The sequence below is a fragment of the Hyperolius riggenbachi genome, chromosome 5, assembly GCF_040937935.1.
Source record: "Hyperolius riggenbachi isolate aHypRig1 chromosome 5, aHypRig1.pri, whole genome shotgun sequence".
NCBI lineage: Eukaryota > Metazoa > Chordata > Amphibia > Anura > Hyperoliidae > Hyperolius > Hyperolius riggenbachi.
Genome location: NC_090650.1, coordinates 321,599,456 through 321,626,910, shown reverse-complemented (window position 1 = coordinate 321,626,910; position 27,455 = coordinate 321,599,456). Strand labels below are relative to the sequence as shown.

General features: G+C 43.2%; 1 protein-coding gene across 2 annotated transcripts in view; it reads right to left on the bottom strand.

The window, feature by feature from the left end:
• Positions 1-27,455, bottom strand: part of LOC137518871 (regulator of MON1-CCZ1 complex-like) — a 68,472-nt gene that overhangs the window by 18,095 nt on the left and 22,922 nt on the right. For both annotated transcript variants that reach the window (XM_068237261.1, XM_068237263.1), the window contains 12 exons: positions 26,933-26,989; positions 26,561-26,647; positions 22,272-22,412; positions 13,952-14,052; positions 13,408-13,497; positions 10,623-10,728; positions 10,438-10,549; positions 9,664-9,708; positions 8,724-8,777; positions 4,298-4,426; positions 4,096-4,202; positions 1,587-1,706 (listed from right to left, as the gene is read on the bottom strand). In XM_068237261.1, the coding sequence (XP_068093362.1) occupies positions 1,587-1,706; positions 4,096-4,202; positions 4,298-4,426; positions 8,724-8,777; positions 9,664-9,708; positions 10,438-10,549; positions 10,623-10,728; positions 13,408-13,497; positions 13,952-14,052; positions 22,272-22,412; positions 26,561-26,647; positions 26,933-26,989 (1,149 nt within the window). The remainder of the gene's footprint in view (positions 1-1,586; positions 1,707-4,095; positions 4,203-4,297; positions 4,427-8,723; positions 8,778-9,663; positions 9,709-10,437; positions 10,550-10,622; positions 10,729-13,407; positions 13,498-13,951; positions 14,053-22,271; positions 22,413-26,560; positions 26,648-26,932; positions 26,990-27,455) is intronic.

Below are 27,455 nucleotides of genomic sequence, written 5' to 3'. Positions count from 1 at the left end.
CAGCCCTGGCCATCACAGACTGGGCTCCAGGGAGTCTGAAGGGTCCCTGAATGTAACTGGATTCACAATGCAGATATACCTTCCTCTATCCATACCATACTTGCTTCTACCAAATGCTATACTTCCCTCTCCCTGTGCTAGCCACATCCCACCTGATCTCTGGCTGCATGACTGAATAACTTCTACTTGCTACTCGGGTTGGGGGAAGAGGCATGCCAGTCATATCATGGTGGCATAGTGGATAGCCCTGCAGCGCTGGGTTCCTGGCTCCAATCCCAGCCAGGACATTATCTGAATGGAGTTTGTATGTTCTCCCCACGTCTGTTTAGGTTTCCGCCCACATCCCAAAAACATACAGATAAGTTAATTGACTACACCCTAAACTACAATGGACATAGGACACACACACACACACACACACACACACACACACACACACACACACACACACACACACACACACACACACACAGTAAAGCACTGAGGAAGATGTCAGCACTATATAAAGGCTAAATAATAATACATAATATCCATAGTCAGATTCTAACTAACTAGCGAGACATGCAAAACACAATTTGCTCACTCCCACCTAAAGCACTTTCCTACCTTTATCTTGTCAGCAGGTGCCAGTCAGCCAATCAGGTATACTGTCATACACCCTTTGCCTGCTGTACCAAATCTAGCAGGAATTGCATAAATTAGTATTCAGGTGGGAGGCTTCGGTTGGACATAATCGTAGATTACATCTTTTACAGGGACGCCCCGTGTAGGCACATCTCTCCCACACGGCCCCCTCCCTAACCACTCACCTGTCAACCGCATCCTGGAAGCTGCAGACAAAAATTAAAATCACAAACACTGGTTCGCACGGTGGTTTGGGGGCCCCAGCCAGTGGGAGAGACTGGGGGCCCCGGCTGTCATGCGAACCAGTGTTTGTGATTTTGAATTTCTTTTTTACAGCTTCCAGGATGCGGGTTGACAGGTGAGTGGTTAGGGAGGGGACTGTGTGGGAGATGTCCCTGTAAAAGATGTTATCTACGATTACGTCCAACCGAAGCCTCCCACCTGAATGCTACCTAATTTATGCAATTCCTGCTAGATTTCGTACAGCAGGCAAAGGGAGTATGACAGTACATCTGACTGGCGCCTGCTGACCAAATAAAGGTAGGAAAGTGCTTTAGCTGTGAGTAAGCAAATTGTGTGTTTTGCAGTCAGCATTCAGTTCAGAGGCAGTGGAGGTAAATTCCCTGGTGGTGAGAGGTCTAGGGCCCGCCCGCACCTTCTGGGTACCGCATGGTAGTTTGGGGGCCCCGGCCAGTGAGAGAGACTTGGTCCCCGGCTGTCATGCAAACCAGTGTTTGTAACTAGCGAGACATGCAGGAATTCAACAGCTGAGCTGAGGAATAGCACCCCTGCACTACACTTATACAGCAAACTACTATCGGGTCACTTTATGGCCTACCTCCAGACATAGGAATATTAAAACCCAGGTGACCCTCAGCTTCTAAACATCCAGCCAATCAGAAAAGCTTTCCCTGCAAGAGCAATCTTGCGCTATGGTTTCTCACTTTCTCACACAGACTCACCTTGAGGTCAGTGAACACGGATAACACATGCGTGTACATGTCTGACTGGTCTATGACAGCTTGTCCTCGCACAGGCCTCTTCACAAGAGCATTGCTTCTGCCTTGGTTGGTCTCCACTGCCTGTACCACAGAATACCACAGAGTCAGCATTGCCAGGTTCAGCACTGTACAAACAGTTATTACAATAACTGCGCCCCACTCCTCAGCTGAAATGTTTCTGGCATGGAGGATTTCTACTTAGATAGTCAATGAAATGCAAAGCCCAGCTTGCATACAAATTGAGGGTAAATTGTATGCATCTTAGCATTGGGAAAATCAAATACAAATCAAATTTCCACTGATTTTGATTGGCGCAGATTCCAAGCTGAATAAAGTTTGCATTACAGGACAAGTGATGTGAGAAGTATATTGGAGCTGCCATATTTATTTATTTTTAAGCAATACCAGTTGCCTGGCTACCCTGCTGATCCTCTGCCTCTAATACTTTTATCCATAGACCCTGAACAAGCATACAACATATCAGGTGTTTCTGACATTGTCAGATCTGACAAGATTAGCTGCATGCTCGTTTCTGGTCTTATTCAAACACTGCTGCAGCCAAATAGATCAGCAATGCTGCTAGGCAACTGGTATTGGTTAAAAGGAAATAAATATGGCAGCCTTCATATTCTTAATTCAGTTGTCCTATAGATATGCATGCATACCAAAATTATTAGTATACCATTGTTAAGGGGCCCATACACTGGTCAATTTCAGCATTCAATCGATCACAAATCGATGCCCGATCACACAGCTGATCGATTTGCGGCCGATTTGGATCGTTTTGATCCATCTGACAGGATGGAAAATCTAGGTCGATCTGCTGCTGGCAACAGATCGATGGCCCATAGAGTTGCATTGGATCTAATGCCTTTAGATAGATTTTCAATAGATTTCATTCTGAAATCTATTGGAAATCTGTTCCTAGTATGTGGCGCACATCAGACAGATTCCTGTCAGATTCGACCTGACAGGCATCTGAGTCAGATGATCTGACAGAAACCTGATGGTCGATCGAAAACTTGGGACGCCTGGGTTGATCATGCTAATAATGTTGGTCTCCCATACTTGACCTTTTTCTAATTATTTATCTATTATGCACATGGTCTTGTCTGATAATGTTATCTTAATTGTTTTATATCAAGTCTGTTTCGCTTTAACTTGATACTTTATATCCCTGGTGGTTGTAAGTTTTGTAAGTTTTATACTTCCCTTTTGTTACTTTTCTACTCCCTCTACTTTTTCTTCCCTTTTACTTCACGCCCTATCACAAATTGATTTATATATCCTCTCCATATCTGTTATGTGCTCTTCACAAATCTAACAATGTCTTACTTACTGAACTCCTGCATTTAATGCACATATTATACTGATCCTTTCGTTTTCTACAATAAAAACCTTTGAAACTAGAAACCTGGTGCTCGAATTTGCTGCAAATCTATCAGTGTATGGCCACATTTCTAGTGAGCAGCAACTTAACCATGCCACTCCTTCCCAGAAGACATCTCTCCACCACGAGATCCCAGCAAAGGACATGGCTGCAGTTTACCACTAGGGTATTTGCAGTCTTCTTAGCACATGTAATCTTATCTGAATACACGTGAAATTAGGAGGAAATGGCCAAAGTTATTTGCGTGAAGAGGGGCTTTAATACTAAGGAATACCCAGAGAGCTCATGGTGACCCAGAACCACCTGGAAGGCAATAAAGGGCTTTCAGGGGCCAAAAGAGGATTTGCACATTTGAGAGTAATGCATCATGGGAATCCAGTTACTCACTTACAGCTGAATTATTGCAAATTCCTTCTGTTTAAAGCAAATCTGAGGTGAAAAACTTGTGAGGTAATGAATTATATGTATAGTACAGCTAAGAAATAGAACATTAGTTGCAAAGAAAATAGTCTCATTGTTTTCCAGTACAGGGAGAGTTAAAAAAAAAAAAAAAAAACTTGTCATCTATGCAAAATAGCTTTTTGGAGCTATTCCACCAATTTAGGTCAGACAGTCCTGTTTTCTGAAGTACTTGAACAGCCAAGAAACCGTGAGAGACAGCTTGAGATAAGCTTTTACTGCAGGGAAGTTCAAAGGGTCATTATTTCTGCATTGCTTTATAGCTTAAAATACAGAATTTGGTTTCTAAACAGCAAATGACAGAATGATTCAATGTTAAAAATAAAGCTATACAACTGAAAATAAAAATATGAGACTCTTTGCTACTAATGTTCTTAAATTCATTATGTAAGCTATTTTTTGTTCACTTCAGGTTAGCTTTAAAGAAAGCAAAATGACATTGGGCTTGAATACATTTCCCAATCTATGAATGAAAGTTGTGCTCTTGGAGGACAATAGAACGCTGCTTAATCATAGCTGCAGGTATATGAATGGTTTGCATTATTGCCATGGAGACATCTCCAGATTTCCAGGAAACCATACAGGACCACTGAATATGGACTAGGCCCGCAGACATCTTACCACTGTGTAGCTGTGCTCAGCCTCTAGGTATTTCTTATATTCACAGTTGAGTTTATCGAAGACTGTAGCAACAACTGGCAGCGATGCCCTATCGATCTCTGACAACACTAGGGAATGAATAACAACATAATAATGGCAATGCTTGGATGAGAGCAGTTACAATGGGTACGATTTGCTATCATCTGTTCCTGATAACACTTACTTTGTGAGCACACTGATAAAATAACAGATTTACAATCTTTACGCTGAAGCAGAAAATCCATTAGCCGACCTTTGTCTGTCAGTAAGTGTACAATGGGCTGCAGCTTAACGCGGAGGTACCACAGGTATCCTGAGGGCACAAAGCAGGGAAAAAACAGCACCATCACCACAAGCTGTCATCAGAACACTGGCATTGCTCAGAAGCTGTGGACTGGGAGAGGGTGGACTGCACATTTTTAAATCATTTGGCATCAAATTCCCTTATTGCTTCCTGACTATACCTGAGAAAAGTACAATAATAACCCAGTGGCAAAGGGAAATACACAATTGCAACTCAAAATGCTCATTAAAAAGTACCTGAGGTGAGAGGGATATGAAGGCTGCTATGTTTATTTCCTTATCCTGCTGATACTCAGCCTCTAATACTTTTAGCCACAGACCCTGAACAAGCATATGCAGCAGATCAGGTGTGACATTTTTGTCAAATCTGACAAGATTAGCTGCATGCTTGTTTCTGGTGTTAGGGCCCGTTCACATTTACAATTGCAGAACGCCGACGATTACTGCCGGCGTTTTGCGGGAGTGATTTTCCTGCGATTAGCGCGGAAAAAAATCACTGGACACTGTGGCGGTTTTGAAGCGATCGCAATTAGCATGCTAATCACGATCGCTAGTCGCCGGCAAACCGCAGCATGCAGCACTGTTGCGGTTATCGCTAACCGCAACCGCGGCAGTGAGAACACTGCCACTCGCTACATTGTGTAGCGGTTTTTGCTAAACCACTAGTGGTTTGCCGTGAGCAGGAATCGCGCGATTCCCGCTCAGGTGAGAACGGGCCCTAATAGATACTCCTGCAGCCAAATGGATCAGCATGGGTTTCGGGTACTTGGTTATTAAAGTGGACCTGAGCTCTTGCACAGGACACAAGGAAAACATAACAGAAATGCACCCTGTATGTATTTAAAGAGTTTAGCCTACGTAATTCCCTCACATTTGTGTCTAATCACTAGTTGCAATTTGATCTCCCTGTGTCACATGACTGCCTATGGCATATGAACAGATAAGCCCATTTGAAAATACAGGCTGTAAACAATGTCTGCCTCCATGAATCAGGAAGTAGAAACCATACAGAATAATTTTAGGATTTATATCAGCTGTAACAAAAAAAATGTTTTTTTGTTTAAAGGTTATTATGCTGTTGTGCATCTTTTAAAGCAGAGAGGAGTTCTGAGTTCAGGTCCACTTTAAAAGAAAATAAATATGGCAGCCTCCATATCACTCTCACCTCGAGTTCCCTTTAATGATGATTTCAGAGACCTATGTGAAATGTGTACAGGTGTACTCTGACATCCACCAAGAACTTGGTACGATCAGGCATGCTATGATGTTATTGTTACATGCACTGACAGCTCCCTCCCCTCTCCACATAGAGCTGAACAAGCTGCTTGGCAAATAACCAAGCAGCTTATTTGCACAGCAAAACGTCGCACAAAATGATCAAGCATAATTTTAGTAGACCAGTGCTGACAGTGTATACAGTACGGTACTTTGCTCAAGGGCTGGTTCACACCAGTGCAGTGCACAGTATTCAATCTGCAAGGATATCAGGCAATGCGTTGTAACCAATGTCTGATATACTTGCTGCTGTGGAGCTGTGTAACCCTCCATGAATGTTGTGCAGTACACATCTTCTTGCTCTGTGCAGAGTTGAGCTGTTCAGTATAATAATCATTGGGAGTCATTTCTGCACAGGGCAGTAATGCAGGTGGTCTTCTGCTCTGGTATAATGCACGGCCGGCTCTAGCGTGGGGCAAGAGGGGGCGATAATTACTCTGCCCCCTCAAACGGGTGGGGTGGCAGCGGAGAGAGAAGAGGGAGCGATGGGCATAGCTGTGGGGAAGGGGGGACGTCTTCCCCCCCTTCCCTCACCTTAGGGCTCCCCCTCTCTCTAGCTTTCCCCTCCAGATATCAGCGGCGGTAGAACACTTCATCGCTTCCCAGCGCGGGAGAGCGAGAGATCTGTGCGTCGCTACTCTGGTCTAGACTAGACCAGAGTAGTTGCGGTGGCGCACAGATCTCTGTCCCGCGCTGGGAAGAGAGGAAGTGTTCTACCGCCGCTGCAAGCTGCTGATATCTGGAGGGAAAGGCAAGAGGAGAGGGGGAGCCCCAACGTGAGGGAAGGGGGGGGGGGGGAAGACGTCCCCACTGCTGTGCCCATTGCTCCCTCTTCTCAGACTCCGCTGCCACCCCACCTGGGGACATCTATACACCTGGCTATACTGGGGAGTTGGGACACGGTAAGTCCTGACCACATATACTGGGGACCAGGGATGCTCAAATCCGAATTCAGGTGAATCCGGATAGTTGCTATCCGGATTTCACCCAGTAAACCTGTGCGTCAAGCTTACCTCGCCTGTAATTGACTTCTGGCTAATTGCATACTTCCTGTGTTGAATGTTTACTTATGTTGGCCTATGGCCATGTTGTGTTATAAAAATTCAATAAAATGATCTGTTAAAAAAAAAAAAAAAAAAAAAAAAAAAAGCTTACCTGTCTGACGTCTTCTTCGGTCCGTCCCTCGGCGCCTCCCACGATGCGATCCACGCGGCGGTCACGTGAGTACAAACACTTCCTCCAGGTTGAAGGAGGAAGTGTTTGTAGTCACGTGATGCGCACGGACCGCATCGTGGGAGGCGCCGAGGGACGGACCGAAGAAGACGACAGACAGGTAAGCTTGACACCCCCCCCCCCTCCCCCCACGTTAACTGGGTAAAATTCGGATAGCAACTATCCGGATCCACCCGAATTCGGAATTGAGCATCCCTGCTGGGGACACCTATAGCCCTGGCAACATATACACCTGGCTACATATGCTGGGGACAACTATACACCTGGCTACATATACTGGGGACAGCTATACACCTGGCTACATATACTGGGGACAGCTATACACCTGGCTACATATACTGGGGACATATACACCTGGCTACATCTGCTGGGGACAACTATACACCTGGCTACATCTGCTGGGGACAACTATACACCTGGCTACATATACTGGGGACAGCTATACACCTGGCTACATATGCTGGGGACAGCTATACACCTGGCTACATATGCTGGGGACATATACACCTGGCTACATATGCTGGGGACAACTATACACCTGGCTACATATACTGGGGACAGCTATACACCTGGCTACATATACTGGGGACATATACACCTGGCTACATATGCTGGGGACATATACACCTGGCTACATATGCTGGGGACAACTATACACCTGGCTACATATGCTGGGGACAGCTATACACCTGGCTACATATACTGGGGACAGCTATACACCTGGCTACATATGCTGGGGACAACTATACACCTGGCTACATATACTGGGGACAACTATTCACCTGGCTACATATACTGGGGACAACTATTCACCTGGCTACATATACTGGGGACATATACACCTGGCTACATATACTGGGGACATATACACCTGGCTACATATACTGGGGACAACTATTCACCTGGCTACATTTACTGGGGACAACTATACACCTGGCTACATATGCTGGGGACAACTATACACCTGACTACATATGCTGGGGACAACTATACACCTGGCTACATATACTGGGGACAACTATTCACCTGGCTACATATACTGGGGACAGCTATACACCTGGCTACATATACTGGGGACATATACACCTGGCTACATATACTGGGGACAACTATTCACCTGGCTACATATACTGGGGACAACTATTCACCTGGCTACATATACTGGGGACAACTATTCACCTGGCTACATATACTGGGGACATATACACCTGGCTACATATACTGGGGACATATACACCTGGCTACATATACTGGGGACAGCTATACACCTTTTTGACTGCCCCCCTCCTATGTGCCTTTCTAGAACCGGCTCTTGTATAATGTATGGACACCACATTCCTCTAGTAAGAAGAAGAACTTTTTGGCCTTTGATGAAGCAGGTTAGTGAAATGGTCATCAGGCTGTACATCCTTGGCACCCACCCATTTACAGAGGCTCATGTACATTTATGGTACATGTTTGCTTAATTCCTATGATGAACTTTTTTGTGAACCTGAAAAATTAAGACATTCATCTGCAGTCCCAGATTCTGTTACTTCATTGCACTGAATTGTAAATGTGCCCATCTCTACCCCCACTGGCAAAGTCACATGACCGGTCCCCTACTTATGCCATCACCAGCATCACATGACTAAAGAAGCAGAGTTTGAGTTTGGAAGACTGTTACTGAGGGAAGAAGGAGCATACATAATTCACAAGTCAGGCCCCGGTCCCAATATCAGGCCCAGGTCCCAATACACACCTGGATACAGGTGTAACTACAGCTACAAAGGAAGAGCTATAAATATGTGGAATCTTACCTTCACTGGCGCTGATTATAATATCTGGCTGGAAGACAATCCAAGAGGAGGAATCTACCAGTTAAAGAATATACATGGGGTATATGGAAATAATAAACATAAGAAAAACACTCCTCAGAGTAACGCTATTCCCTTACAACACACACCTGGTCAGATTGGGTAACCATCATGTAATGTCTGAACACAGTGATGTGTGCAGCAATAGACCAACTGGTTATGTATAAGTACATACTGCACAAGAAACATGGACTGAACATACAGGTGCCATTATCTTCTCATCATGGCAGATCCTGTCCTGCAGAGAGGCACTAATCAAGTTTTAGGTCCACTTCTTGATTACACCAGGTTAGACTGCAGGGTTTTCAGCAAGCTTTCAACTCATCAGAGACTAGAAACTGATTATTCGGATGCCCAATGTGACCACACACTTCTGGATGATGCTGAAGTATTACATGGTATGTAAGAAATTGCACACAAGTATGCAGTCATAAAGAACACAAGTACATGTCACATTCCAGAGACAAAAAGGCATGCTGCACATATCAAGACTGTATTTGTATAATAGCTTTAAAGGACAACTGTAAAGAGATGGATATGGAGATGGCCATATTTATTTACTTTTAAACAATACCAGTTGCCTGGCTATGCCTGCTGATTCTCTGCCTCTAGTACTTTTAGCCATAGACCCTGAACAAGCATACAGCAGATCAGGGGTTTCTGACATTATTATTAGATCTGATGAGATTAGCTGCAAGCTTGTTTCTGGTCTGATTCAGACACTACTGCAGCAAAACAGACAAGCAGGGCTGCCAGGCAACAGGTATTGTTTAAAAGAAAATAAATATGGCAGCCTCCATATCCCTCTCGTTACAGTTGTCTTTTAAGGACACCTCTTACTTTCCATTCACAGCATCATTGCACATCCTTCTAGAAAGGATACAGAGTTTGCAGGAAGTTGGGAGCTGTCCGGTCACAGCTGAAGGACCTGTGAAAACAAGAACATATCTCTGCTCATACTTTGTTTTTTTCTGTATTCTAGCCTGTTAAATCTAATTAGTCTTAAAAACAACAAATGATCTTTGTAGAGCTTTGGCCAAAATGGATTTTTACCATTGAAAAGGCTATGGCAGTCTTGTTTGGGTGATTTTCCATCAGCTCTTTCTTCCAGTACCTATTGGTATCTGGACAAATTGTGAGGTTAATTTTAAAATGTTACTAAAGAGGACTTAAAGGACCACTCCAGCAAAAAAAGTAAGCAGTTAAAATCTGACAGAATGGACATGTTTTGGACTAGTCCATCTCCTCATGGAGTATTCTCAGGGTATTCTTTGTTTTCTGAAGCATTTCCTGAGCGGCAGTTTAACCGCCAAATCAGTAAGATACCCGCCAGCTTCCCTACTCACTTGCACACTATTTTGGCAGTTAGACTTAGCAACTGCCTTTCAGGAAAAGCTTTTGAAATCCAAAAGAAACCTTGAGAATGCTCCATGAGGAGATGGACAAGTCCAAAACCTGCCGGTTCTGTCAGATTTTAACTGCTTACTTTTTTCATCGAAGTGGTCCTGGAAAGATAAATTCCCCAATGGGAGACAATCAGCGTGGAGAAATGTCTCCGGTAAGAAGAAACATTTAAGACAGCAGTGGAAGCTTGACAGGGTTTCTAAGTCTTTACTATATTGCTAAGTGGCTTTAGAATCTTGATGTGGATAGGTACCGGTCACAGGGATCTGATAGGGTTGTATAGAGCGAGCAGGTAGCACCGGCTGGTGTAACATCACTGCGCCGTCATTTTCTCCCCGCAGACGAATATCAAAGATTACAGAGGTCTGAGATGGAGACATGCAAAGAGTCAGTGCCAGAAAATATACAAGCTAATACCATAATAATATAGCTTCTCACCTCAGTGTCCTGGTGATGGACCACAACCAAGTTATCTACAACATTGAGTGCAAACTTCCCCGTTCTGTTCAGTTTCAAGATGTGCATCTTTTTACAAGACCCCTCCCTAAAAAAAATTGAATGAATATACAAAAAACAATATCTGGTCATCCAATACAAAATAGAACTCATGAATTAACTCTAGATGCAGAGTACAAGTAAACCTCTACTGAACAAAGCTGCCAGCTCTTTGGCACAATTTTACAAACAGGGGCCTAATATAGTGTACATTTAAAAATGGGCGTGGATTTAGTGTATAGCAGAATAATAGTAACTTTATCCATATTCTATTTTCTACTATTTCCGTTAGTAGAATATAAATAAATGTATAGATATGCTACTATCACCTCACCCTAACCTAACTGAGACCATCACTGTGACTACCACTACCCCCCAAATCAGAGGGATCAAACTATTTGACAGACTGGGTGGCAATCTATGCGTGTATGGAGACCTTTAATCTGCAGAAGTAAGGAGAATCTTCCTCTATTACCTAGGTTCTCAACAAGTGGTACACATACGCCAGGGGTACTTGGGCTTCATGTTATAAAGTTGTAGAAAATGATAAATTATATATAAACACCACCAAATTAGTATTTTAGATAATAAAAAGGGAGGCAGGAAACGTGGGTACCCGTTAGCCCAGCGTCTATTTTTCATCCATGCATTAAAAGCAATATGTAACTCTAGGGAAGCAGTTTATAAACTTTATCTGTGTCAAGGGGTACTTAAAATAATTTCTGCCATATCAAGGGCTACTTGGCAAGTTACAGGCATTGAAGGGGTGCATAGCAAAATAATGCTGAGAAACACTGCTCTATGACACATTCCTCACACAATAACTGAACAAGGTTTAGAGACAAACCCCTCTGTCTGATGTGTAAAACATTCACAGTGGAGTCACAACAACTGAAGGGAATGTACATGTAGAATACGTAGTGCTATATATTGTGATCCTATTTAAATCATATCAATACTAAGCCTAAATGTATTAGTACATAAAATTAATTTAATGAGCCAAGTCATTTTGAAACAGATGTGGAATTGGTCTTGCAGTTCGCAGTAGTTATGTGTGTTTGCACTCAAGAACTTGTTTAACCTCTTCTTGACTTCAATGACTGAAATCTATGACCTGTTTGGGGGTTGTTCCTGCCAGGGCATAGATTTCAATCATCCCTGCTGTGCATCCGTTCTCCTTTGATGTTCCTGTGCTGCCCGTGTCACTGCACCCACTCGTTCTGCTGTCACACGGGCAGCAGAGATTCTGTGTGTTGGTCAGGACCTGCGATTGCAGTGAGCCAATCACTGTAATCATATGGCTTAAAGGGCAACTGAAATGAGAGGAAAATGGAGGCTACCATATTTATTTCCTTTCAAACATTACCAGTTGCCTGGCAGTGCTCCTGGTCTATTTGGCTGTAGTAGTGACTGAATCACACCAGAGACAAGCATGCAGATAATCTTGTCAGATCTGACAAAGTCAGAAACACCTGATCTGCTGCATATGCTTGTTCATGGTCTATGGCTAAAAGTATTAGAGGCACAGTATCAGCAGGGCAGCCAGGCAACTGGTATTGCTTAAAGGGAAATAAATATGACAGCCTTCATACTCCTCTCACTTTAGTTGTCCTTTAAAAGGGCACAGACGGCTCTAATCTTAAATAAGCCAGAGCGGTCTGGTCCGAAAAAGGTTAAAGTGAAAATAAGGTTAGGTTCACAATAGTAAAATAATCGGTAAAAATTACCAATATTCCACTGTCACATTAACCATTGCCCGATAGTGGAATATCGTTAATGTTACCAATATTCTACTAGTGGCTATCCCCGCCTCCCAAATTACTGTGGTGCCCCTTTTACATGTATGTGTTTGGAAAGGCTAAACATGAGAACATGGGGTCAGTGCAGTAACGATTTTAAAAATAGCAGCATATCCATGTGAGATATCAAGGTTGTAGTTCTAGCCATAGCAGATAATGTGGCGCTATGGGAACTCCCTACAGAGAGCCCAAATCAGTTTGGCTACATGTTTGCATAAAGACACGTGGTCCTGTTTAGAGAAAGGATGTGAAGGGAACAATGAATAAGGCCTCACATTGGATACAGCTACACTACAACTATCCTGCACCCTTCACCAATCAGTACAGCTTTATGTTGGAGAAGATATCCCTAGTCAAGTCATGTTGGGTTACACTGGATGGTCAATGAGATGGCAAGAATAACTATCCCCCCTCCCCCCGTACATTTCATAATGGAAGTACAAAGTTAAGGAGGAGAGATCAGTCAACATGTGAACCCTTTAGGGTTGGTACACAATGGCTGCATTTTGTGCTAAGCATGTGTTCTAAAAAATGAAACCTCATTGACTTAAATCAAAATTGCTCTGTTTTTGCTGAGGATGTGTTTTTCAAGACCAAAATGCAGCCAGCGAGTACCAGCCCTCATTGAGGAATTTAAATGAAAAATAAAGCAGTTTCATCTGGATTTTTTTGTTTTGTTTTAGTAGAGAGCAATGTCTCCCGTTAATATTCCCCTACTTCAGACTACCAATCATCCCATGAACATAATTATCAGACAGAAGACACAACACATGTACTAGCAGCCTGTCAGCAGAATATAAAGTGCCTGAGGGATATGAGAGAAGATGAAGAGCTAAACTCAACTTCATGTCAGAGTCAGAGACAGTGACCCAGCATGTTCACATATTCCCACAGATTACGGCAATGGCTGCAGAAGTCAGTTTCCTTACCGTGGCAGATGATAAAGGACGACTTCGGCTCCAGGACTGCTGGAAGCTTTTGCATGATGTCTCAAGAACAAGATGTAAAGCTGGCCATATCTAGGATGAATAGACAAACAGATCATGACTAACATTATCCATTTAAACATGGCTGAAGACAGCTGTACGGAATTAAGTCATCGTATTAGAATGGCACCTGTGGTGATATACAGTTGGTTCTTAAAGAGGAACTGTAGTAACGTAAAATAACATAATGAAAAATAAAACTGCTCATTTCTTTTATATTGATTTATAAATAATTACACTACAAAGGACATATGGCTATGGTAGGGACTAGATTGTGAGCTCCTCTGAGGGACAGGTCGTAAACTAGAAAATATACTATGTACAGCACTGCAGAAGATGTTGGCGCTATATAAATACTAAGTAATAATAATTAAGACAAGTCGAGATACATGAAGGGGGGAAAAAAAAACCAACACTTTTATGAGAATTCTCTCTACAAAATACACACAATACATACACCTACTTTCTCTATGTATTCCATACTCACATTGTTGCCATCGCAATGTCTCTTTCAGAAATTTTTGTTGGCTTTGGAGTAGATGTGGGCAACTCTATTTCAAACTTTGTCATCTTTGACATGGTTCCACTCTGTTGTCAGAACACAAAATATATATATAAAAAAAAACAAAAAACAAAAAAAAACAGTGTGATGTGAACTGCAGAGTTTGCTTACAAGCCTACAGTAGAGTTATTGTCCCAAAAATACACTAAGCAGCAGCACACTTCTTGAAGAACCAAGTACGGTACATTTAGGCTGCTTTCACAGTGGGACGTTACAGGCGCACGTTAGAGCAGCCTGTAACGCACCCCACCGCACAGCAATGAAAAATCAATGGGCTGTTCACAGTGCCCACGTTGCGTTACATAGTAACGCTGCGCCACCAGACAACGTACTGCATGCAGTACTTTCTAAGCGGCAGAGCCGCGTTAGACTGCTTGCACATGCTCAGTAACGTTGGGGAGGAGCGGAGAGCGGCCAGGCACATGGCTAATTAATATTCACTGCACTCAGTGACGTGCAGTGTTTACTTCCTGGAGCGGCCGATCTGTGCAGCGATTGGCCGGCGGGACCACGTGATGCCGTATGCGTCCAAGAGTAGGCATCACGGACGCCAGAGTGAGCTGCACAACGCGGCTCACTCCGACGTCCAAAGCAGGGAGCACCAGGCGTTGTGTTAGGGGCACGTTATGCGACTGTAACGTCCCCTAAAACGCAACGTCCTGGTGTGTAAGTAGCCTTAAACATTCTAGCAGGTGGCAGAATTTATAATATACCGTCTTTCTAGACTAAGAATGAAAAAAGTGTTGCGTGTATATTTTTGCTCAGTGTAGAAGCAACACAAAATTAATCACTTATTGTGAAATAAAGCTTTTGGAAAAACACTTTAATGGAGAATGTGTATTGATCATTCTCACATTTGTTTTGTCACTAGAAAATACTGTATTCAGACTAAGACGCACCTTTAGAAAAGGTCACTGTGTCTTACAGTCCAAATACAGGGAATCCCCAACTTATGAACGCCCGTCAATACGAACCAGCAACCCCCGCAATGTTGGCGACTTCCTGTACTGTCCTATGACCTCTTTATCCCTGTGTGATTATTTCCCCCCCCCCCGGGTAGTGAAATTCACAGTGGGCGCGTCTCACGAGTTCTGCAGGCACCCATGGAGATCAGCAGCTTCTCTCTCACACTTTCTCTTGTGCAGGTCACGTGTAACACGATCAGCAGAAGCCGGCATTAGGGGAAGGGTGAGGGAGAAGAGGAGCTGCTGTTCCCAGTGGGGCACCCTCGGATAAGGTTAGACATGCGAACGCTCTGAACAGAGCACGGGGGAAGCGGAGGACGACACAAAAGACAAAAAGGGGTATGGAGGAGGACAATGGACAGAAAAGGGCACAGAGGAGGACACAGGGAGACACAAGAGGTACAAGGTGGACTTAATTGGGGGAAAACGTCCACAAGATGCCCCTGCAGAAAATATGATAAAATGTTCTATTTCTCAGATGATAGTCATTAAAAATAATGTATATATACAGTATATATACAGTAATAGCTGTGCTTAGTCCACAAACATGAAATAAACCAATCAAAATTAGTTACTTGTGCTGCTTCAATAAAGCAGTCCCCGTATTTTTAAAGTCAGATATACACATCTGATTTTGACTGTATATATGATGTGTACACAGGAATGTCATATATACTAAATAACATCTATGCTGTAAGAATAAAGCCTGATGTGTAGCCGTGTCACTAATAGAGATGGTCAATGATATGGAAATAATTCTGCATTGATGCTGATTTATGCAAATGTACGCACTCTCTTTGCTGATGAAATCAAATAATTTGATATGTTGTTAAAATTTGGTTTGGTGACTACAAATTAAAGGGTACCTGAGAAGGATGAAAAGTAAAGTTTTATACATACCTGGGGCTTCCTCCAGCCCCCTTCAAGCTAATCAGTCCCTCGCTGTCCTCCACCACCCAGATCTTCTGCTATGAGTCCTGGTAATTCAGCCAGTCATCGCTGTCCGGCCGCATGCCGCTCCCACAGCCAGGAACATTCTGCACCTGCGCAATAGTGCTGCACAGGTGTAGTATGCTCCTGGCGGTGGAGTGTGTGCATGCGCACTACGCCCGACTGGCTCAAGTACCTGGACTCATAGCAGAAGATCCAGGTGGTGGAGGAGGACAACGAGGGACTGATTATCCTGAAGGCGGCTGGAGGAAGCCCCAGGTATGTATAAAACTTTAATTTCATCTGTCTCAGGTGAGAATGTTGTGCACATTGACTCTATTTTAGAAAAAAGACACCCCAAGGTATTCTGTTAGTAGTACGGTGAGTTCATAGAAGATTTTATTTTTTGTCACAAGTTAGCGGAAATTGATTTTTATTGGGTATTTTCACAAAGTGTCATTTTCCGCTAACTTGTGACAAAAAATAAAATCTTCTATGAACTCACCGTACTACTAACGGAATACCTTGGGGTGTCTTCTTTCTAAAATGGGATAATTTGTTGGGTTCCTATACTGTCCTGGCATTTTAGGGGCCCTAAACCGTGAGGAGTAGTCTTGAAACGAAATTTCTCAAAACGACCTGTGAAATCCTAAAGGTACTCATTGGACTTTGGGCCCCTTAGCGCAGTTAGGGTGCAAAAAAGTGCCACACATGTGGTATCGCCGTACTCAGGAGAAGTAGTATAATGTGTTTTGGGGTGTATTTTTACACATACCCATGCTGAGTGGGAGAAAGATCTCTGTAAATGGACAATTGTGTGTAAAAAAAATTAAAAAAATTGTCATTTACAGAGATATTTCTCCCAACCAGCATCGGTATGTGTAAAAATACACCCCAAAACACATTATACTACTTCTCCTGAGTACGGCAATACCACATGTGTGGCACTTTTTTGCAGCCTAACTGCGCTAATGGGCCCAAAGTCCAATGAGCACCTTTAGGCTTTACGGGGGTGCTTACAAATTAGCAGCCCCAAAATGCGAGGACAGTAAACACACCCCACAAATGACCCAATTTTGGAAAGTAGACACTTCAAGGTATTCAGAGAGGGGCATGATGAGTCCGTGGCAGATTTCATTTTTTTTTGTCGCAAGTTAGAAGAAATGGAAACTTTATTTTTTTTTTTTTTTTTTGTCACAAAGTGTCATTTTCCGCTTACTTGTGACAAAAATTAATATCTTCTATGAACTCACTATGCCTCTCAGTGAATACTTTGGGATGTCTTCTTTCCAAAATGGGGTCATTTGGGGGGTATTTATACTATCCTGGAATTCTAGCCCCTCATGAAACATGTCAGGTGGTCAGAAAAGTCATAGATGCTTGAAAATGGGAAAATTCACTTTTCGCACCATAGTTTGTAAACGCTATAACTTTTACCCAAACCAATAAATATACACTGAATGGGGTTTTTTTTATCAAAAACATGTTTGTCCACATTTTTCGCGCTGCATGTATACAGAAATTTTACTTTATTTGAAAAATGTCAGCACAGAAAGTTAAAAAAATCATTTTTTTTGCCAAAATTCATGTCTTTTTTGATGAATATAATAAAAAGTAAAAATCGCAGGAGCAATCAAATAGCACCAAAAGAAAGCTTTATTAGTGACAAGAAAAGGAGCCAAAATTCATTTAGGTGGTAGGTTGTATGAGCGAGCAATAAACCGTGAAAGCTGCAGTGGTCTGAATGGGAAAAAAAGTGGCCGGTCCTTAAGGGGGGTAAAGCCCACGGTCCTCAAGTGGTTAAAGGAAAGCAGAGATGATCATATTTAAGAGATGTATACATACCTGGGGCTTCCTCCAGCCCCCTCCGCACGGCTCGCTCCCACGCCGTCTTCCTCCGCCTTCTCCTTCTCTCGGTAGAAGCCCTGTAAGTTTGGCCAGTTGGGGTGCACTGCAGATGCACAGCCCGGCCACGGGAGTGAGATGGGGGGGGGGGGGGGGCGTGGCTGCACTGCGCATGCACCGACTGGCCAAACTTACAAGGCTTCCACCGAGAGGAGAAGGCGGAAGAAGACGGAGTGGGATCGATCCCACGTGGAGGAAGCCCCAGGTATGTATAAATCTTTTAAATCTAATTGTCTCTGGTACACTTCAAAAAATCTTAGAGATGACAAGACTAAAGACCCCAGACTTGGTGTTTAGTGACTGAAAACTAGGCTGTTCTGCAGCAAATAAGGACTTTCCTGAATTTATAAAGAATTGACATGGTTTCATTAGTGAAATTTAGTATTTTTGGCATAACGGCAAAAATATTTAAAAAAATGTTAAAATTAAAAAAACAAAATAGTTAAAAAAAAAAATCACTTTACAATTTCTTTCTTTTCTAAGCCTGCACATTCCCTCCCAATCCACAAGTGCTATACAGTAAGACTGGCCACCACCGCAGTTTATCAACAAACATACTGGTAAGTTACTCGGCTATGCTGCAAATTTGCCTCAAGACCGATACACACCTTCAATTTTGATTGGCCATTTTTACCACCTCCATGTAGTATGATGGTTCACAGATTTTGAAAAATATAAGTAGATTGTGAAGGTAAACGCTCACGCTACATGGAGATGGTAAAATTGGTCAGTGATTGGCCAAACAAAATTGAAAGTGTGTAACAGGCTTTAGACTGACTATGGTAGGAATTGTTGCTTATCTCATATTAGAGATCAGTCTTTTTCTTTCTTCTCCCGTTCATATAGCCATATTCAAGCATGATATTATGAGCAATATATTGGTATGATATGTCACGCATGTTTAGCTGTGTATGTCTAGATGACGTTATAATACCAATAAACAATTTGGAACCCCTGCAATGTCCTTAAGGAACCCCGATTCAGAAAGCCTGCTATATACCCATAATAAAAATGTGGTGGGAATGGAACACAATACGCCATCTAGTAGAAATGCTACAACGGCTTTGTATGGGAAATCACATGCCTAAACAACTCTGAAAAGCATATCAAATGCATTTGCCTAAAAAGTGCAGAAGCGTGTGTGTATAATGGAAAGGGCTGATCCTGTGCATCTCTTACTTGTACTCACAGACCCTGTACAAGCATCAAGATCAGATGTTTCTGACTGGATTAGCCACATGCTTGTTTCAGGTGCGATTCGGACACTACTGCCGCCAAAGAGATCTACAGGGCTGCCAAGCAACTGGTATTGTTTAAAAGGAAATATGGCACCTCTATATACTTCTCATTTCAGGTGTACTTCAAGGGGAGTGAATGGGTCCAGAAAGAGGAGGGAATGAGAGGGTGATAGGAGGGAACAAGCCTGCCTCTTCATGTCAAAAGTGATTAGGCGAACTGGGGTTAATAAGTATATTCATTTATTTTTTTACATATTTTAAATTGTTAATGTCACCTTTTGGCAGCAAGAAGGCCACTCACACACTCACACTCTCTTTCTTTTGTTACCAGGAACTTTTCTTTTCATTATTATGAGTGAACATGGTACATAAAGATTGTGAGCACAGATTAAAATGGGGCCTCGGTGCATGATATAATATACTTAAAGAGGAACGGTCGCGAAAATCTTAAGATTTAAAACACATACACATAAGAACATTTCTCCCAGAGTAAAATGAGCCATAAATTACTTTTCTCCTATGTTGCTGTCACTTACAGTAAGTAGTAGAAATCTGACATTACCGACCAATTTTGGACTAGCCCATCTTCTCATAGGGGGGTTCTCACGGTTTTCTTTATTTTTAAAAGCACTTAGTGAATGGCAGTTGCTCCATCCAACTGCCAAAATAGTGTGCAGCGAGCAGTGAGGCTGAGAATCCCCTATGGAGAAATGGACTAGCCCAAAATCTGTCAGTAACGTCAGATTTCTACTACTTACTGTAAGTGACAGCAACATAGGAGAAAAGTAATTTATGGCTCATTTTACTCTGGAAGAAATTTACTTCTTATTTGTATGTGATTAAAATTTTAAGATTTTCGCGACAGTTCCTCTTTAATTACTGATTTTAGTACAATTGTAAGGTACCAGCATGTATAGGGCTGGTTCTCAAGGGCTTCAGCAGAGCTTTCGTTCGGCGCCACTTTCTAATGCCAGCATTTCAATGTCAGAATTTAGATGCTAGCATTTGAAGGCTTTTGGGAAGCCTTTAAGGCTAGCAGTTCAGGTCTCTACAATTGTTTCTTAGCATGTACCGCCTCTGAAAGCAACATGTGGTTTTCAAGATGAGATGCAACGCCGGGATCTAACGCCAGGCTTTCATGAAAGCCTGCAAAAAGCCAGCTATAAACGCTCCCATTCACTTGAATGGGACGGCGGTAGATTCCAAAAAACGCAAAACGCCTCAAAAACGCCCATGTGAACCAGCCCTAAAGCTGTTACTTTATGCTTATGCTAACAGTAAACTAGCTACAGTGTGTTGCGATTCCTCTTTAGAAGCCTTGGGAACCTTTTGGAGACACAGCTTTCAAAGCATTTTCTCCAACCCAGGTGTAAATTGTTCTAATTCTTGTGCAAATATAATTAGCACTACAGCAAACTAGCCGACGTGTCTGTACAGGACAGCCAGCGCTGTCACCCTAGAGCAGGGGTAGGGAACCTATGGCTCGGGAGACAGATGTGGCTCTTTCGATGGCTACATCCGGCTCACATATAAATTACTAGGGGTTGATTCACTAAGCTACGCTGCTCAAGCAGCGCAGCTTAGTTTGGCAGAGCAAGTACAATTTTCAAAGTAACCATGCTACACTTGACAGGAAGCCTATTGGGCCAAAGTGCAGGGGGATCTCGTCCTACAAAGTGAATCAACCCCCCCGAGTCAGCTAGCTAATTGTACAAGATGTTAGTCTGTGTTTCTCCTGTCTGGCTCTCAGGAAATTGCTAATAATGCTGAAACCCAAGGGAAGCTGAAGACGTGTCTGACACTTCCGCTGCCCGGAGGATATACTGTATACACACACCACCATGGCAACAGGGACGTGAGCCCTACTATCCCAGTTTGAAACATATTGGCCTCAATTCACTAAGATCATGCTGGAGATAATAAGGCAAGAGTAAACTTACCTCCACACAGTGAGAGAGTTATCTTATCTCTTCATTCCTTACGTTACCTCCTCTGTAGTTAATTTACCTCCTCTGTAGTTAATTTACCTCCTCTGTAGTTAATTTACCTCCTCTGTAGTTATTTTCACACACAGTTAATAAACAGCCTGTCTTTAACTCTGGAGTTATTTTAAGGATTGAAGAGTTAACTTTAGGACAGAAGAGTTAACTTTAGGTTTGCCTGGGGTAAAATGTTTCCTGAATACTGCATGCCTTATCACCATGGTAACAACTCTAGAAATGTTATTAAAGACAGGAGATAAGCTTAGTGAATTGAGGCCATTGTATGGCTCTCACGGAATTACATTTTAAAATATGTGGCATTTATGGCTCTCTCAGCCAAAAAGGTTCCTGACCCCTGCCCTAGAGGATCGCATCCCGATCTCCGATGGGCGACATAAGTCAGGCGTTGTGTATGCAGCTTAAAACAACATTATAATAATAAGCAGACTGATTGAATACCTTGTATCTCTAAGTATATTGCATGATTGACCATGCTTGATTATAAGCACACTGACACATTAAAGTGAACCTCCAGACTAAAAATCGACTAAGCAGCACTGGAAAGGCCTGGTGTTTCTTTAACTGTCTTCACAGCATCAGAACTTTTTTTGTCCTATACAAGCCTCATTTTTAGCTGCACAGAAGAAAACTGCCCGGGCAGTTTTCCCCTGATGCTGTGCAAAGCATGATGGGATTTCTGATGTTGTTGTTCTCCTTCAGCTGTTTTGGTGCAATTTTTTTTCTTACATTTTGAATTTGACATTTGAAGCCTAGTGTGTGGAGCTGGGAGGGGTAATCAGGACACAGGACAGTTGGAACTGTGTGTCCTGCTCCTTGTCACCTCCTTTCAACCAAAAAGATGGCTGCCCCCATGACAAAGATGGCAGCCCCCATGAATCACAAACATTTGCCTTTTCTTTTAAAACAGGGTGAGTAAGAGATTATATTACCTATCTATTCTAATTAACATAACTAATGTAACTTAATGACAGTATATTTTTCTAGGCTGAAGTTCCCCTTTAAGGTGACTCTGCGGTGAGAGGGATACAAGGCTGCCATATTTGTTCCCTTTAAACAGTGTCAACTAAAATGTGATGCACCACTAGTATGGCTGGATCAGAAAGATATTTAAGTCTGTGAATTAAAGAAAGCAATGCTGTGAAGGCATGAATATTGTGCTTCTGCCAAGTCATAAAATGCTGCAATATTGGGGGATCTGTCTCACCCTGAAATAGAATGGCTGCAGCACATTGCAGAGGCTGGCAGTGGATAGCAGGATAACAGTACTCTCTGGACAGTACATGTACCAATTTACATTAATATTCTGATTCTTCAGTAACTTTAGCGACCGCTTTTCAGGCAGGACCTGGAAAAACATAATAGAATATTTACAAAAACTTTGAACAGCAAGGTTTGCTTATAAATAATTTATTGACATTTTACATGTAAGAGAACTGTTCCAAGCTCAAAGCATTTAACATTCTCACCATATTCACACAATGTCAGTATGCAAACATTGGTCATTGATTTGCTTTAGCTGCAGCTGCTTGACACGGAAAACAATTTAACCTGTTAAACAACCACTCCTAAAGGGGCCCATACACCTAACGATTTTCCTGCCGATATACAGCCGATTCGATCACAGTGATCGAATCGGCTGTGAAATCGCTGCGCACACCGCTGACAGAACGATCGATTTCCGTCCGAAATCGATCGTTCCCATCGATCCGTCCATGCGGAAGACTTTCCTCGATCGCCGGCGGGTCGGGAGTGCGTCGATAGCGGCGTTCGAAGCAATACAGCAGGTATACATTACCTGTTCCGCCGGCGCGACTCCCCTGGTCCCGGCTGTCTTCTTTCTGCGCTGGGTTCCAGACCGTTCCTGCAGCTACACAGAACTTCCTGTCCCGGCAGGAAGTTTAAACAGAGCGCCCTCTACTGTTTAAATTGGCCCTGGACAGGAAGTTCTGTAGCAGCAGGAACAGACCGAAGACCAGTGGGAAAAGAAGACAGCCGGGACCAGGGGAGTCGCGCCGGCGGAACAGGTAATGTGTGCAGGTGGGAAAGGGGGGTGAGGGGGGCAGCTCCACAGATTGTGATCGGTTTCAGGCTGAAATCGATTCACAATCTGTTTGCAGTAAAGGTGGCCATAGGATCCCTCTCTGATCAGATTCGATCAGAGAGGGATCTATCTTTTGGTCGAATCTGATGGCAAATCGACCAGTGTATGGCCACCTTAAGTTTGATGCCCCCATCTGTGTCCTGTTTATTTTGTATGGTGCTAGTCCGTTGGTATGACCAAGATGCATGACTTTACATTTTTCCACATTGAATTTTATCTGCCATTTACTTGCCCATATAGCCATCCTATCTATACAGATTCTTCTGCAATATAATACTTTGTACTTGTGCGTTGATAATTCTCCACAACTTTGTATCATCAACAATATAGAAACTTTACTTTCTACTTCACTAACTAGGTCATTTATAAATACATTGAAGAATACTGGACCTCTAGGGACCCCACTGCTAACAGGCATTCATTTTGAACTCAATTGAACACAACTCTTTGCTACCTGTCCATTACCCAGTTCCCTATCCATGCACATAGACTCTTCCCCAGTCCTTGCATCATCAACCTCTGTGCCAGACAGTTGCAGGGAAGAGTATTAAAGGCTTTTGCAAAGCTCAAGTAGATCACATCTACAGCACTCCCAATATCCACAGTAGAATTCCCCATCTTTAAAGAGACTCTGAAGCGAGAATAAATCTCGCTTCAGAGCTCATAGTTAGCAGGGGCATGTGTGCCCCTGCTAAAGCGCCGCTATTGCGCCGCTAAACGGGGGTCCCTTCACCCCCAAACCCACCCCCGCAAGACTTGGTCTCAGACTTGGTCGTTCGTGGAGGCAGGGCTAACGGCTGCAGCCCTGCCTCCAGTCGCTTCTATCAGCGGCGCATCGCCGCCTCTCCCCGCCCCTCTCAGTGAAGGAAGACTGAGAGGGGCGGGGGAGAGGCGGAGATACGCGCTGACAGACGCGCGTGGGGCAGGCCTGCGGCGGTTAGCCCTTCCCCAACCAGGAAGCGCTCCCCCGCTGCACCGAGGGGGATTTGGGTGAAGGGACCCCCGTTTAGCGGCGCGATAGCGGCGGTTTAGCAGGGGCACACATGCCCCTGCTAACTATGAGGTCTGAAGCGAGATTTATTCTCGCTTCAGACTCTTTAAAGAGAACCCGAGGTGGGTTTGAAGAATGCTATTATGACACAGAGGCTGGTTCTACATACTATCACCAGCCTCTGTGTCTGTACTGTGCTCCCCCTGCACTCTGCTGTCCCCCAGAAAACAAAAAACGCAGTGCTAGCGACATGCAGCTTTGTGCTTACCTTTGTGCTGCCATTCACCGCCACTCCCCCACCTCCTCTATATTGCGGCTCCTCACCTGCGTCCCTTCCCTCCCCGCCTCCATAAGCTGATTAGAGGGAAGAGACTCAGGCGGGGAGCGGCGCTATAGAGGAGGCGGGGGAGCGGTGGTGACAGGCAGCATTAAAGTAAACAACCTGCTAGTGACAAGGTGCATGTCGCTAGCACTGCGGTTTTTTTTTTCTGGGGGACAGCAGAATGCAGGGAGGGTCGGGGGGGGCAGAGTACAGACACAGAGGCTGGCGATAGTACGCAGAACCAGCCTCTGTGTCTTAATAGCATTCTTCAAACCCACCTCGGGCTCTCTTTAAAAGCAGAGCATGTAATGCTAGGTACAAACGATGCGTTTTTTCAGTCGATTTTCCGTCCGATCAATTTTCAGTTCAATTCACTTATCTTTTCTTATCAATGTCCATTCACCTCTATGAGAAATCGACCACAAAAATGATCGGAAATAATATCGGACATGACGATATTTATCTATTGAACCATCTACTTGCCGAAAAACGTATGGTGTGCACCTAGTCAAACAAGACCTGTCCTTGGTAACCCCACGTTGACGCAGAGAAATGAGATTATGCTATCTAGCCATGTCCTATAACTTTGTGACCAGGGTTAAATCCAGTTAGTTTTGGTTAACTATTCTCCTATTTGTAAACATCTACACCGCTTCATACTGGTATGCATACACTGGCATGTTTGTGCCCTTGGGAGATTAGTTTGGATGCACTCTTGCCCCATGAGACAGACAGACATGATATGCGCTCCTAGACAACTTTAAAATAGGTTGGTGCATAGTATGCAGGTTACAGAAACCTCTATACTGCAGTTTGTGACTCAACAGAACTATGTACATTTTTTTTTGTAAACTAGGATCTCTGACTTTTAATTGTCTCTATGTACATTGTAACTATATACTGAATTGAATGCATTGGAGCAGCTAGTGTGAGTAGCGTCTGTAGAAAGTGTCAAAGTTTCTTTTGCTGTCTGACATTTGGTCATACCCCCTTTAACATCTCCTTTTTTGCCTAATCTTGTTTTAAAAGACACCGGAATTGAGATATATGGAGGCTACCATATTTATTTCCTTTACAATACTAGTTGCCTGGCAGTTCTGCCGATCTTTTATGCATCAGTAGTATCTGGATAATGCTGGGCATGCACAGTTCGTTTCTGCCGCTCAATCGTTTTTGCCGCTCGTTTTTACAGTTGATTCTTTTATCCTCCGATCGTTTCTCTTATGTTTTTCCAATCACTTCTATTAGAAATCGAGCGTTGAAACAATCAAACGGGAGATCGGACATGTTGGAAATGATCTGGCGAGCCATCTATCTGCGGCAGAAACGAACCATGTATTTCCAGCATAACACACCTGAAACAAACATGCAGCATATTCAGTCAAACTTGACTTTAGCATCTGATCTGCATGCCTGTTTAAGGTCTCATGGCTAAAAGTATGAGAGGCAGAGGATTAACAGGACAGCCAAGTAATGTGTATTGCTTAAAAGGAAATAAATACTGCAGCCTCCATATCACTCTCACTTCAGGTGTCTTAAAGGAACACTTAAGTGAGGAAAAAAAATATCAGTTTTACTCACCTGGGGCTTCTACCAGCCCCCTGCAGCCGTCCCGTGCCCTCGCAGTCACTCACGGATCCTCCTGTCCCCTGCCGCCAGCTAGTTTCGCTCTCACTGACAGGCCCTGACAGGAAGTTTGTGGGCTTTCTGTGCCTGTGTACCCTTCTTCATGTTCCCGTCCTCAATAGAGCCCTGCACAAACGCAGGACGGTATTGCGGGCGGGAGCACAAAGAAAAATACGCCTGGCCAGGCCTGTCGGCAAATACGAAACTAGCTGGCGGCGTAGGACAGGAGGTTCCGCGAGTGACTGCGAGGGCACAGGATGGCTGGAGGGCCTGGTAGAAGCCCCAGGAGAGTAAAACCTATTTTTTATTCCTGCCTTAAGTGACCCTTTAAGAGCCTCGGTTTGGTGGATGATCCCGGAATTTATATAATGCTATCCCTTCAGAAACACAACTGCAGTTTATAATATTTTCCATACGTGGCGCATGCTATGAAATTATTTTTACACATCATACCTGATAAAATTCAATTCCTTGGTCCGTTATGAAAACAATCTCGGTAGCACTCGTCCAGCAAAACCCCAAAATCTTGGCATTTTTTGTCTTTAGTAGATAGGAAAAAAATGTTTAATTGGTATAGCTGTATTTGAAAAATATTTTCATACAAAGCAAACTTTTCCTAAGCTCAAAACATACAAGACACAAAAACATACATTTCTTAAGTCAACTAAAAAACCTAAATAGTTCAAAGACAAATATTACCCATGTTTGCATAACACAATGGAATGCACTGACTGCACTATGCCTGAAGAGGGGGCTCAGATTAGCCCAGCCTTAGAACAAAGAACATATTGACTGAGCAAGTTAAACACAAGATACACAGCTTACCTTACATTCTTGTGAATACTCTAGCTGAGAGTAATCTTGAATTAAATTGATGAAGTCCTACAAAAAAAAATAAAAATAAAAATAATGTACGTGATTAAAATAGAACGGATAAAAAAAAAGTGCTAGAACAGTGTTAAGACTTATAAACACCATGCAATTTTCAGCTTGGCAGGTATTTTCCTGTTGATTGATAATTTTCAGCATGTACGATCTGCTTCTGATCAAAAGAGGGATCAATTTTGTGCAGTAGTGTTCTCAAAATCTCTCTCTTAAATCGATCGGAAGCAGATCAGACATGCTGAAAATTATTGATCAATCTGATGGGAAAGATTGTGCGTAAGCTTAATTTCAGTGGCCAGGAAATAAAAATCCACCCCATACAGCATTGGACTACCTTATTATTCAGAAGAAGAAAATAAATGGTAGCCAGTACAAAAGTGCTGTGTTGAGAATCATTTGGAAGCATATCAGAGCAATGGAATAGTCTGTCTATGGAGTGTATGTTTATATTCAACCCTAAGGA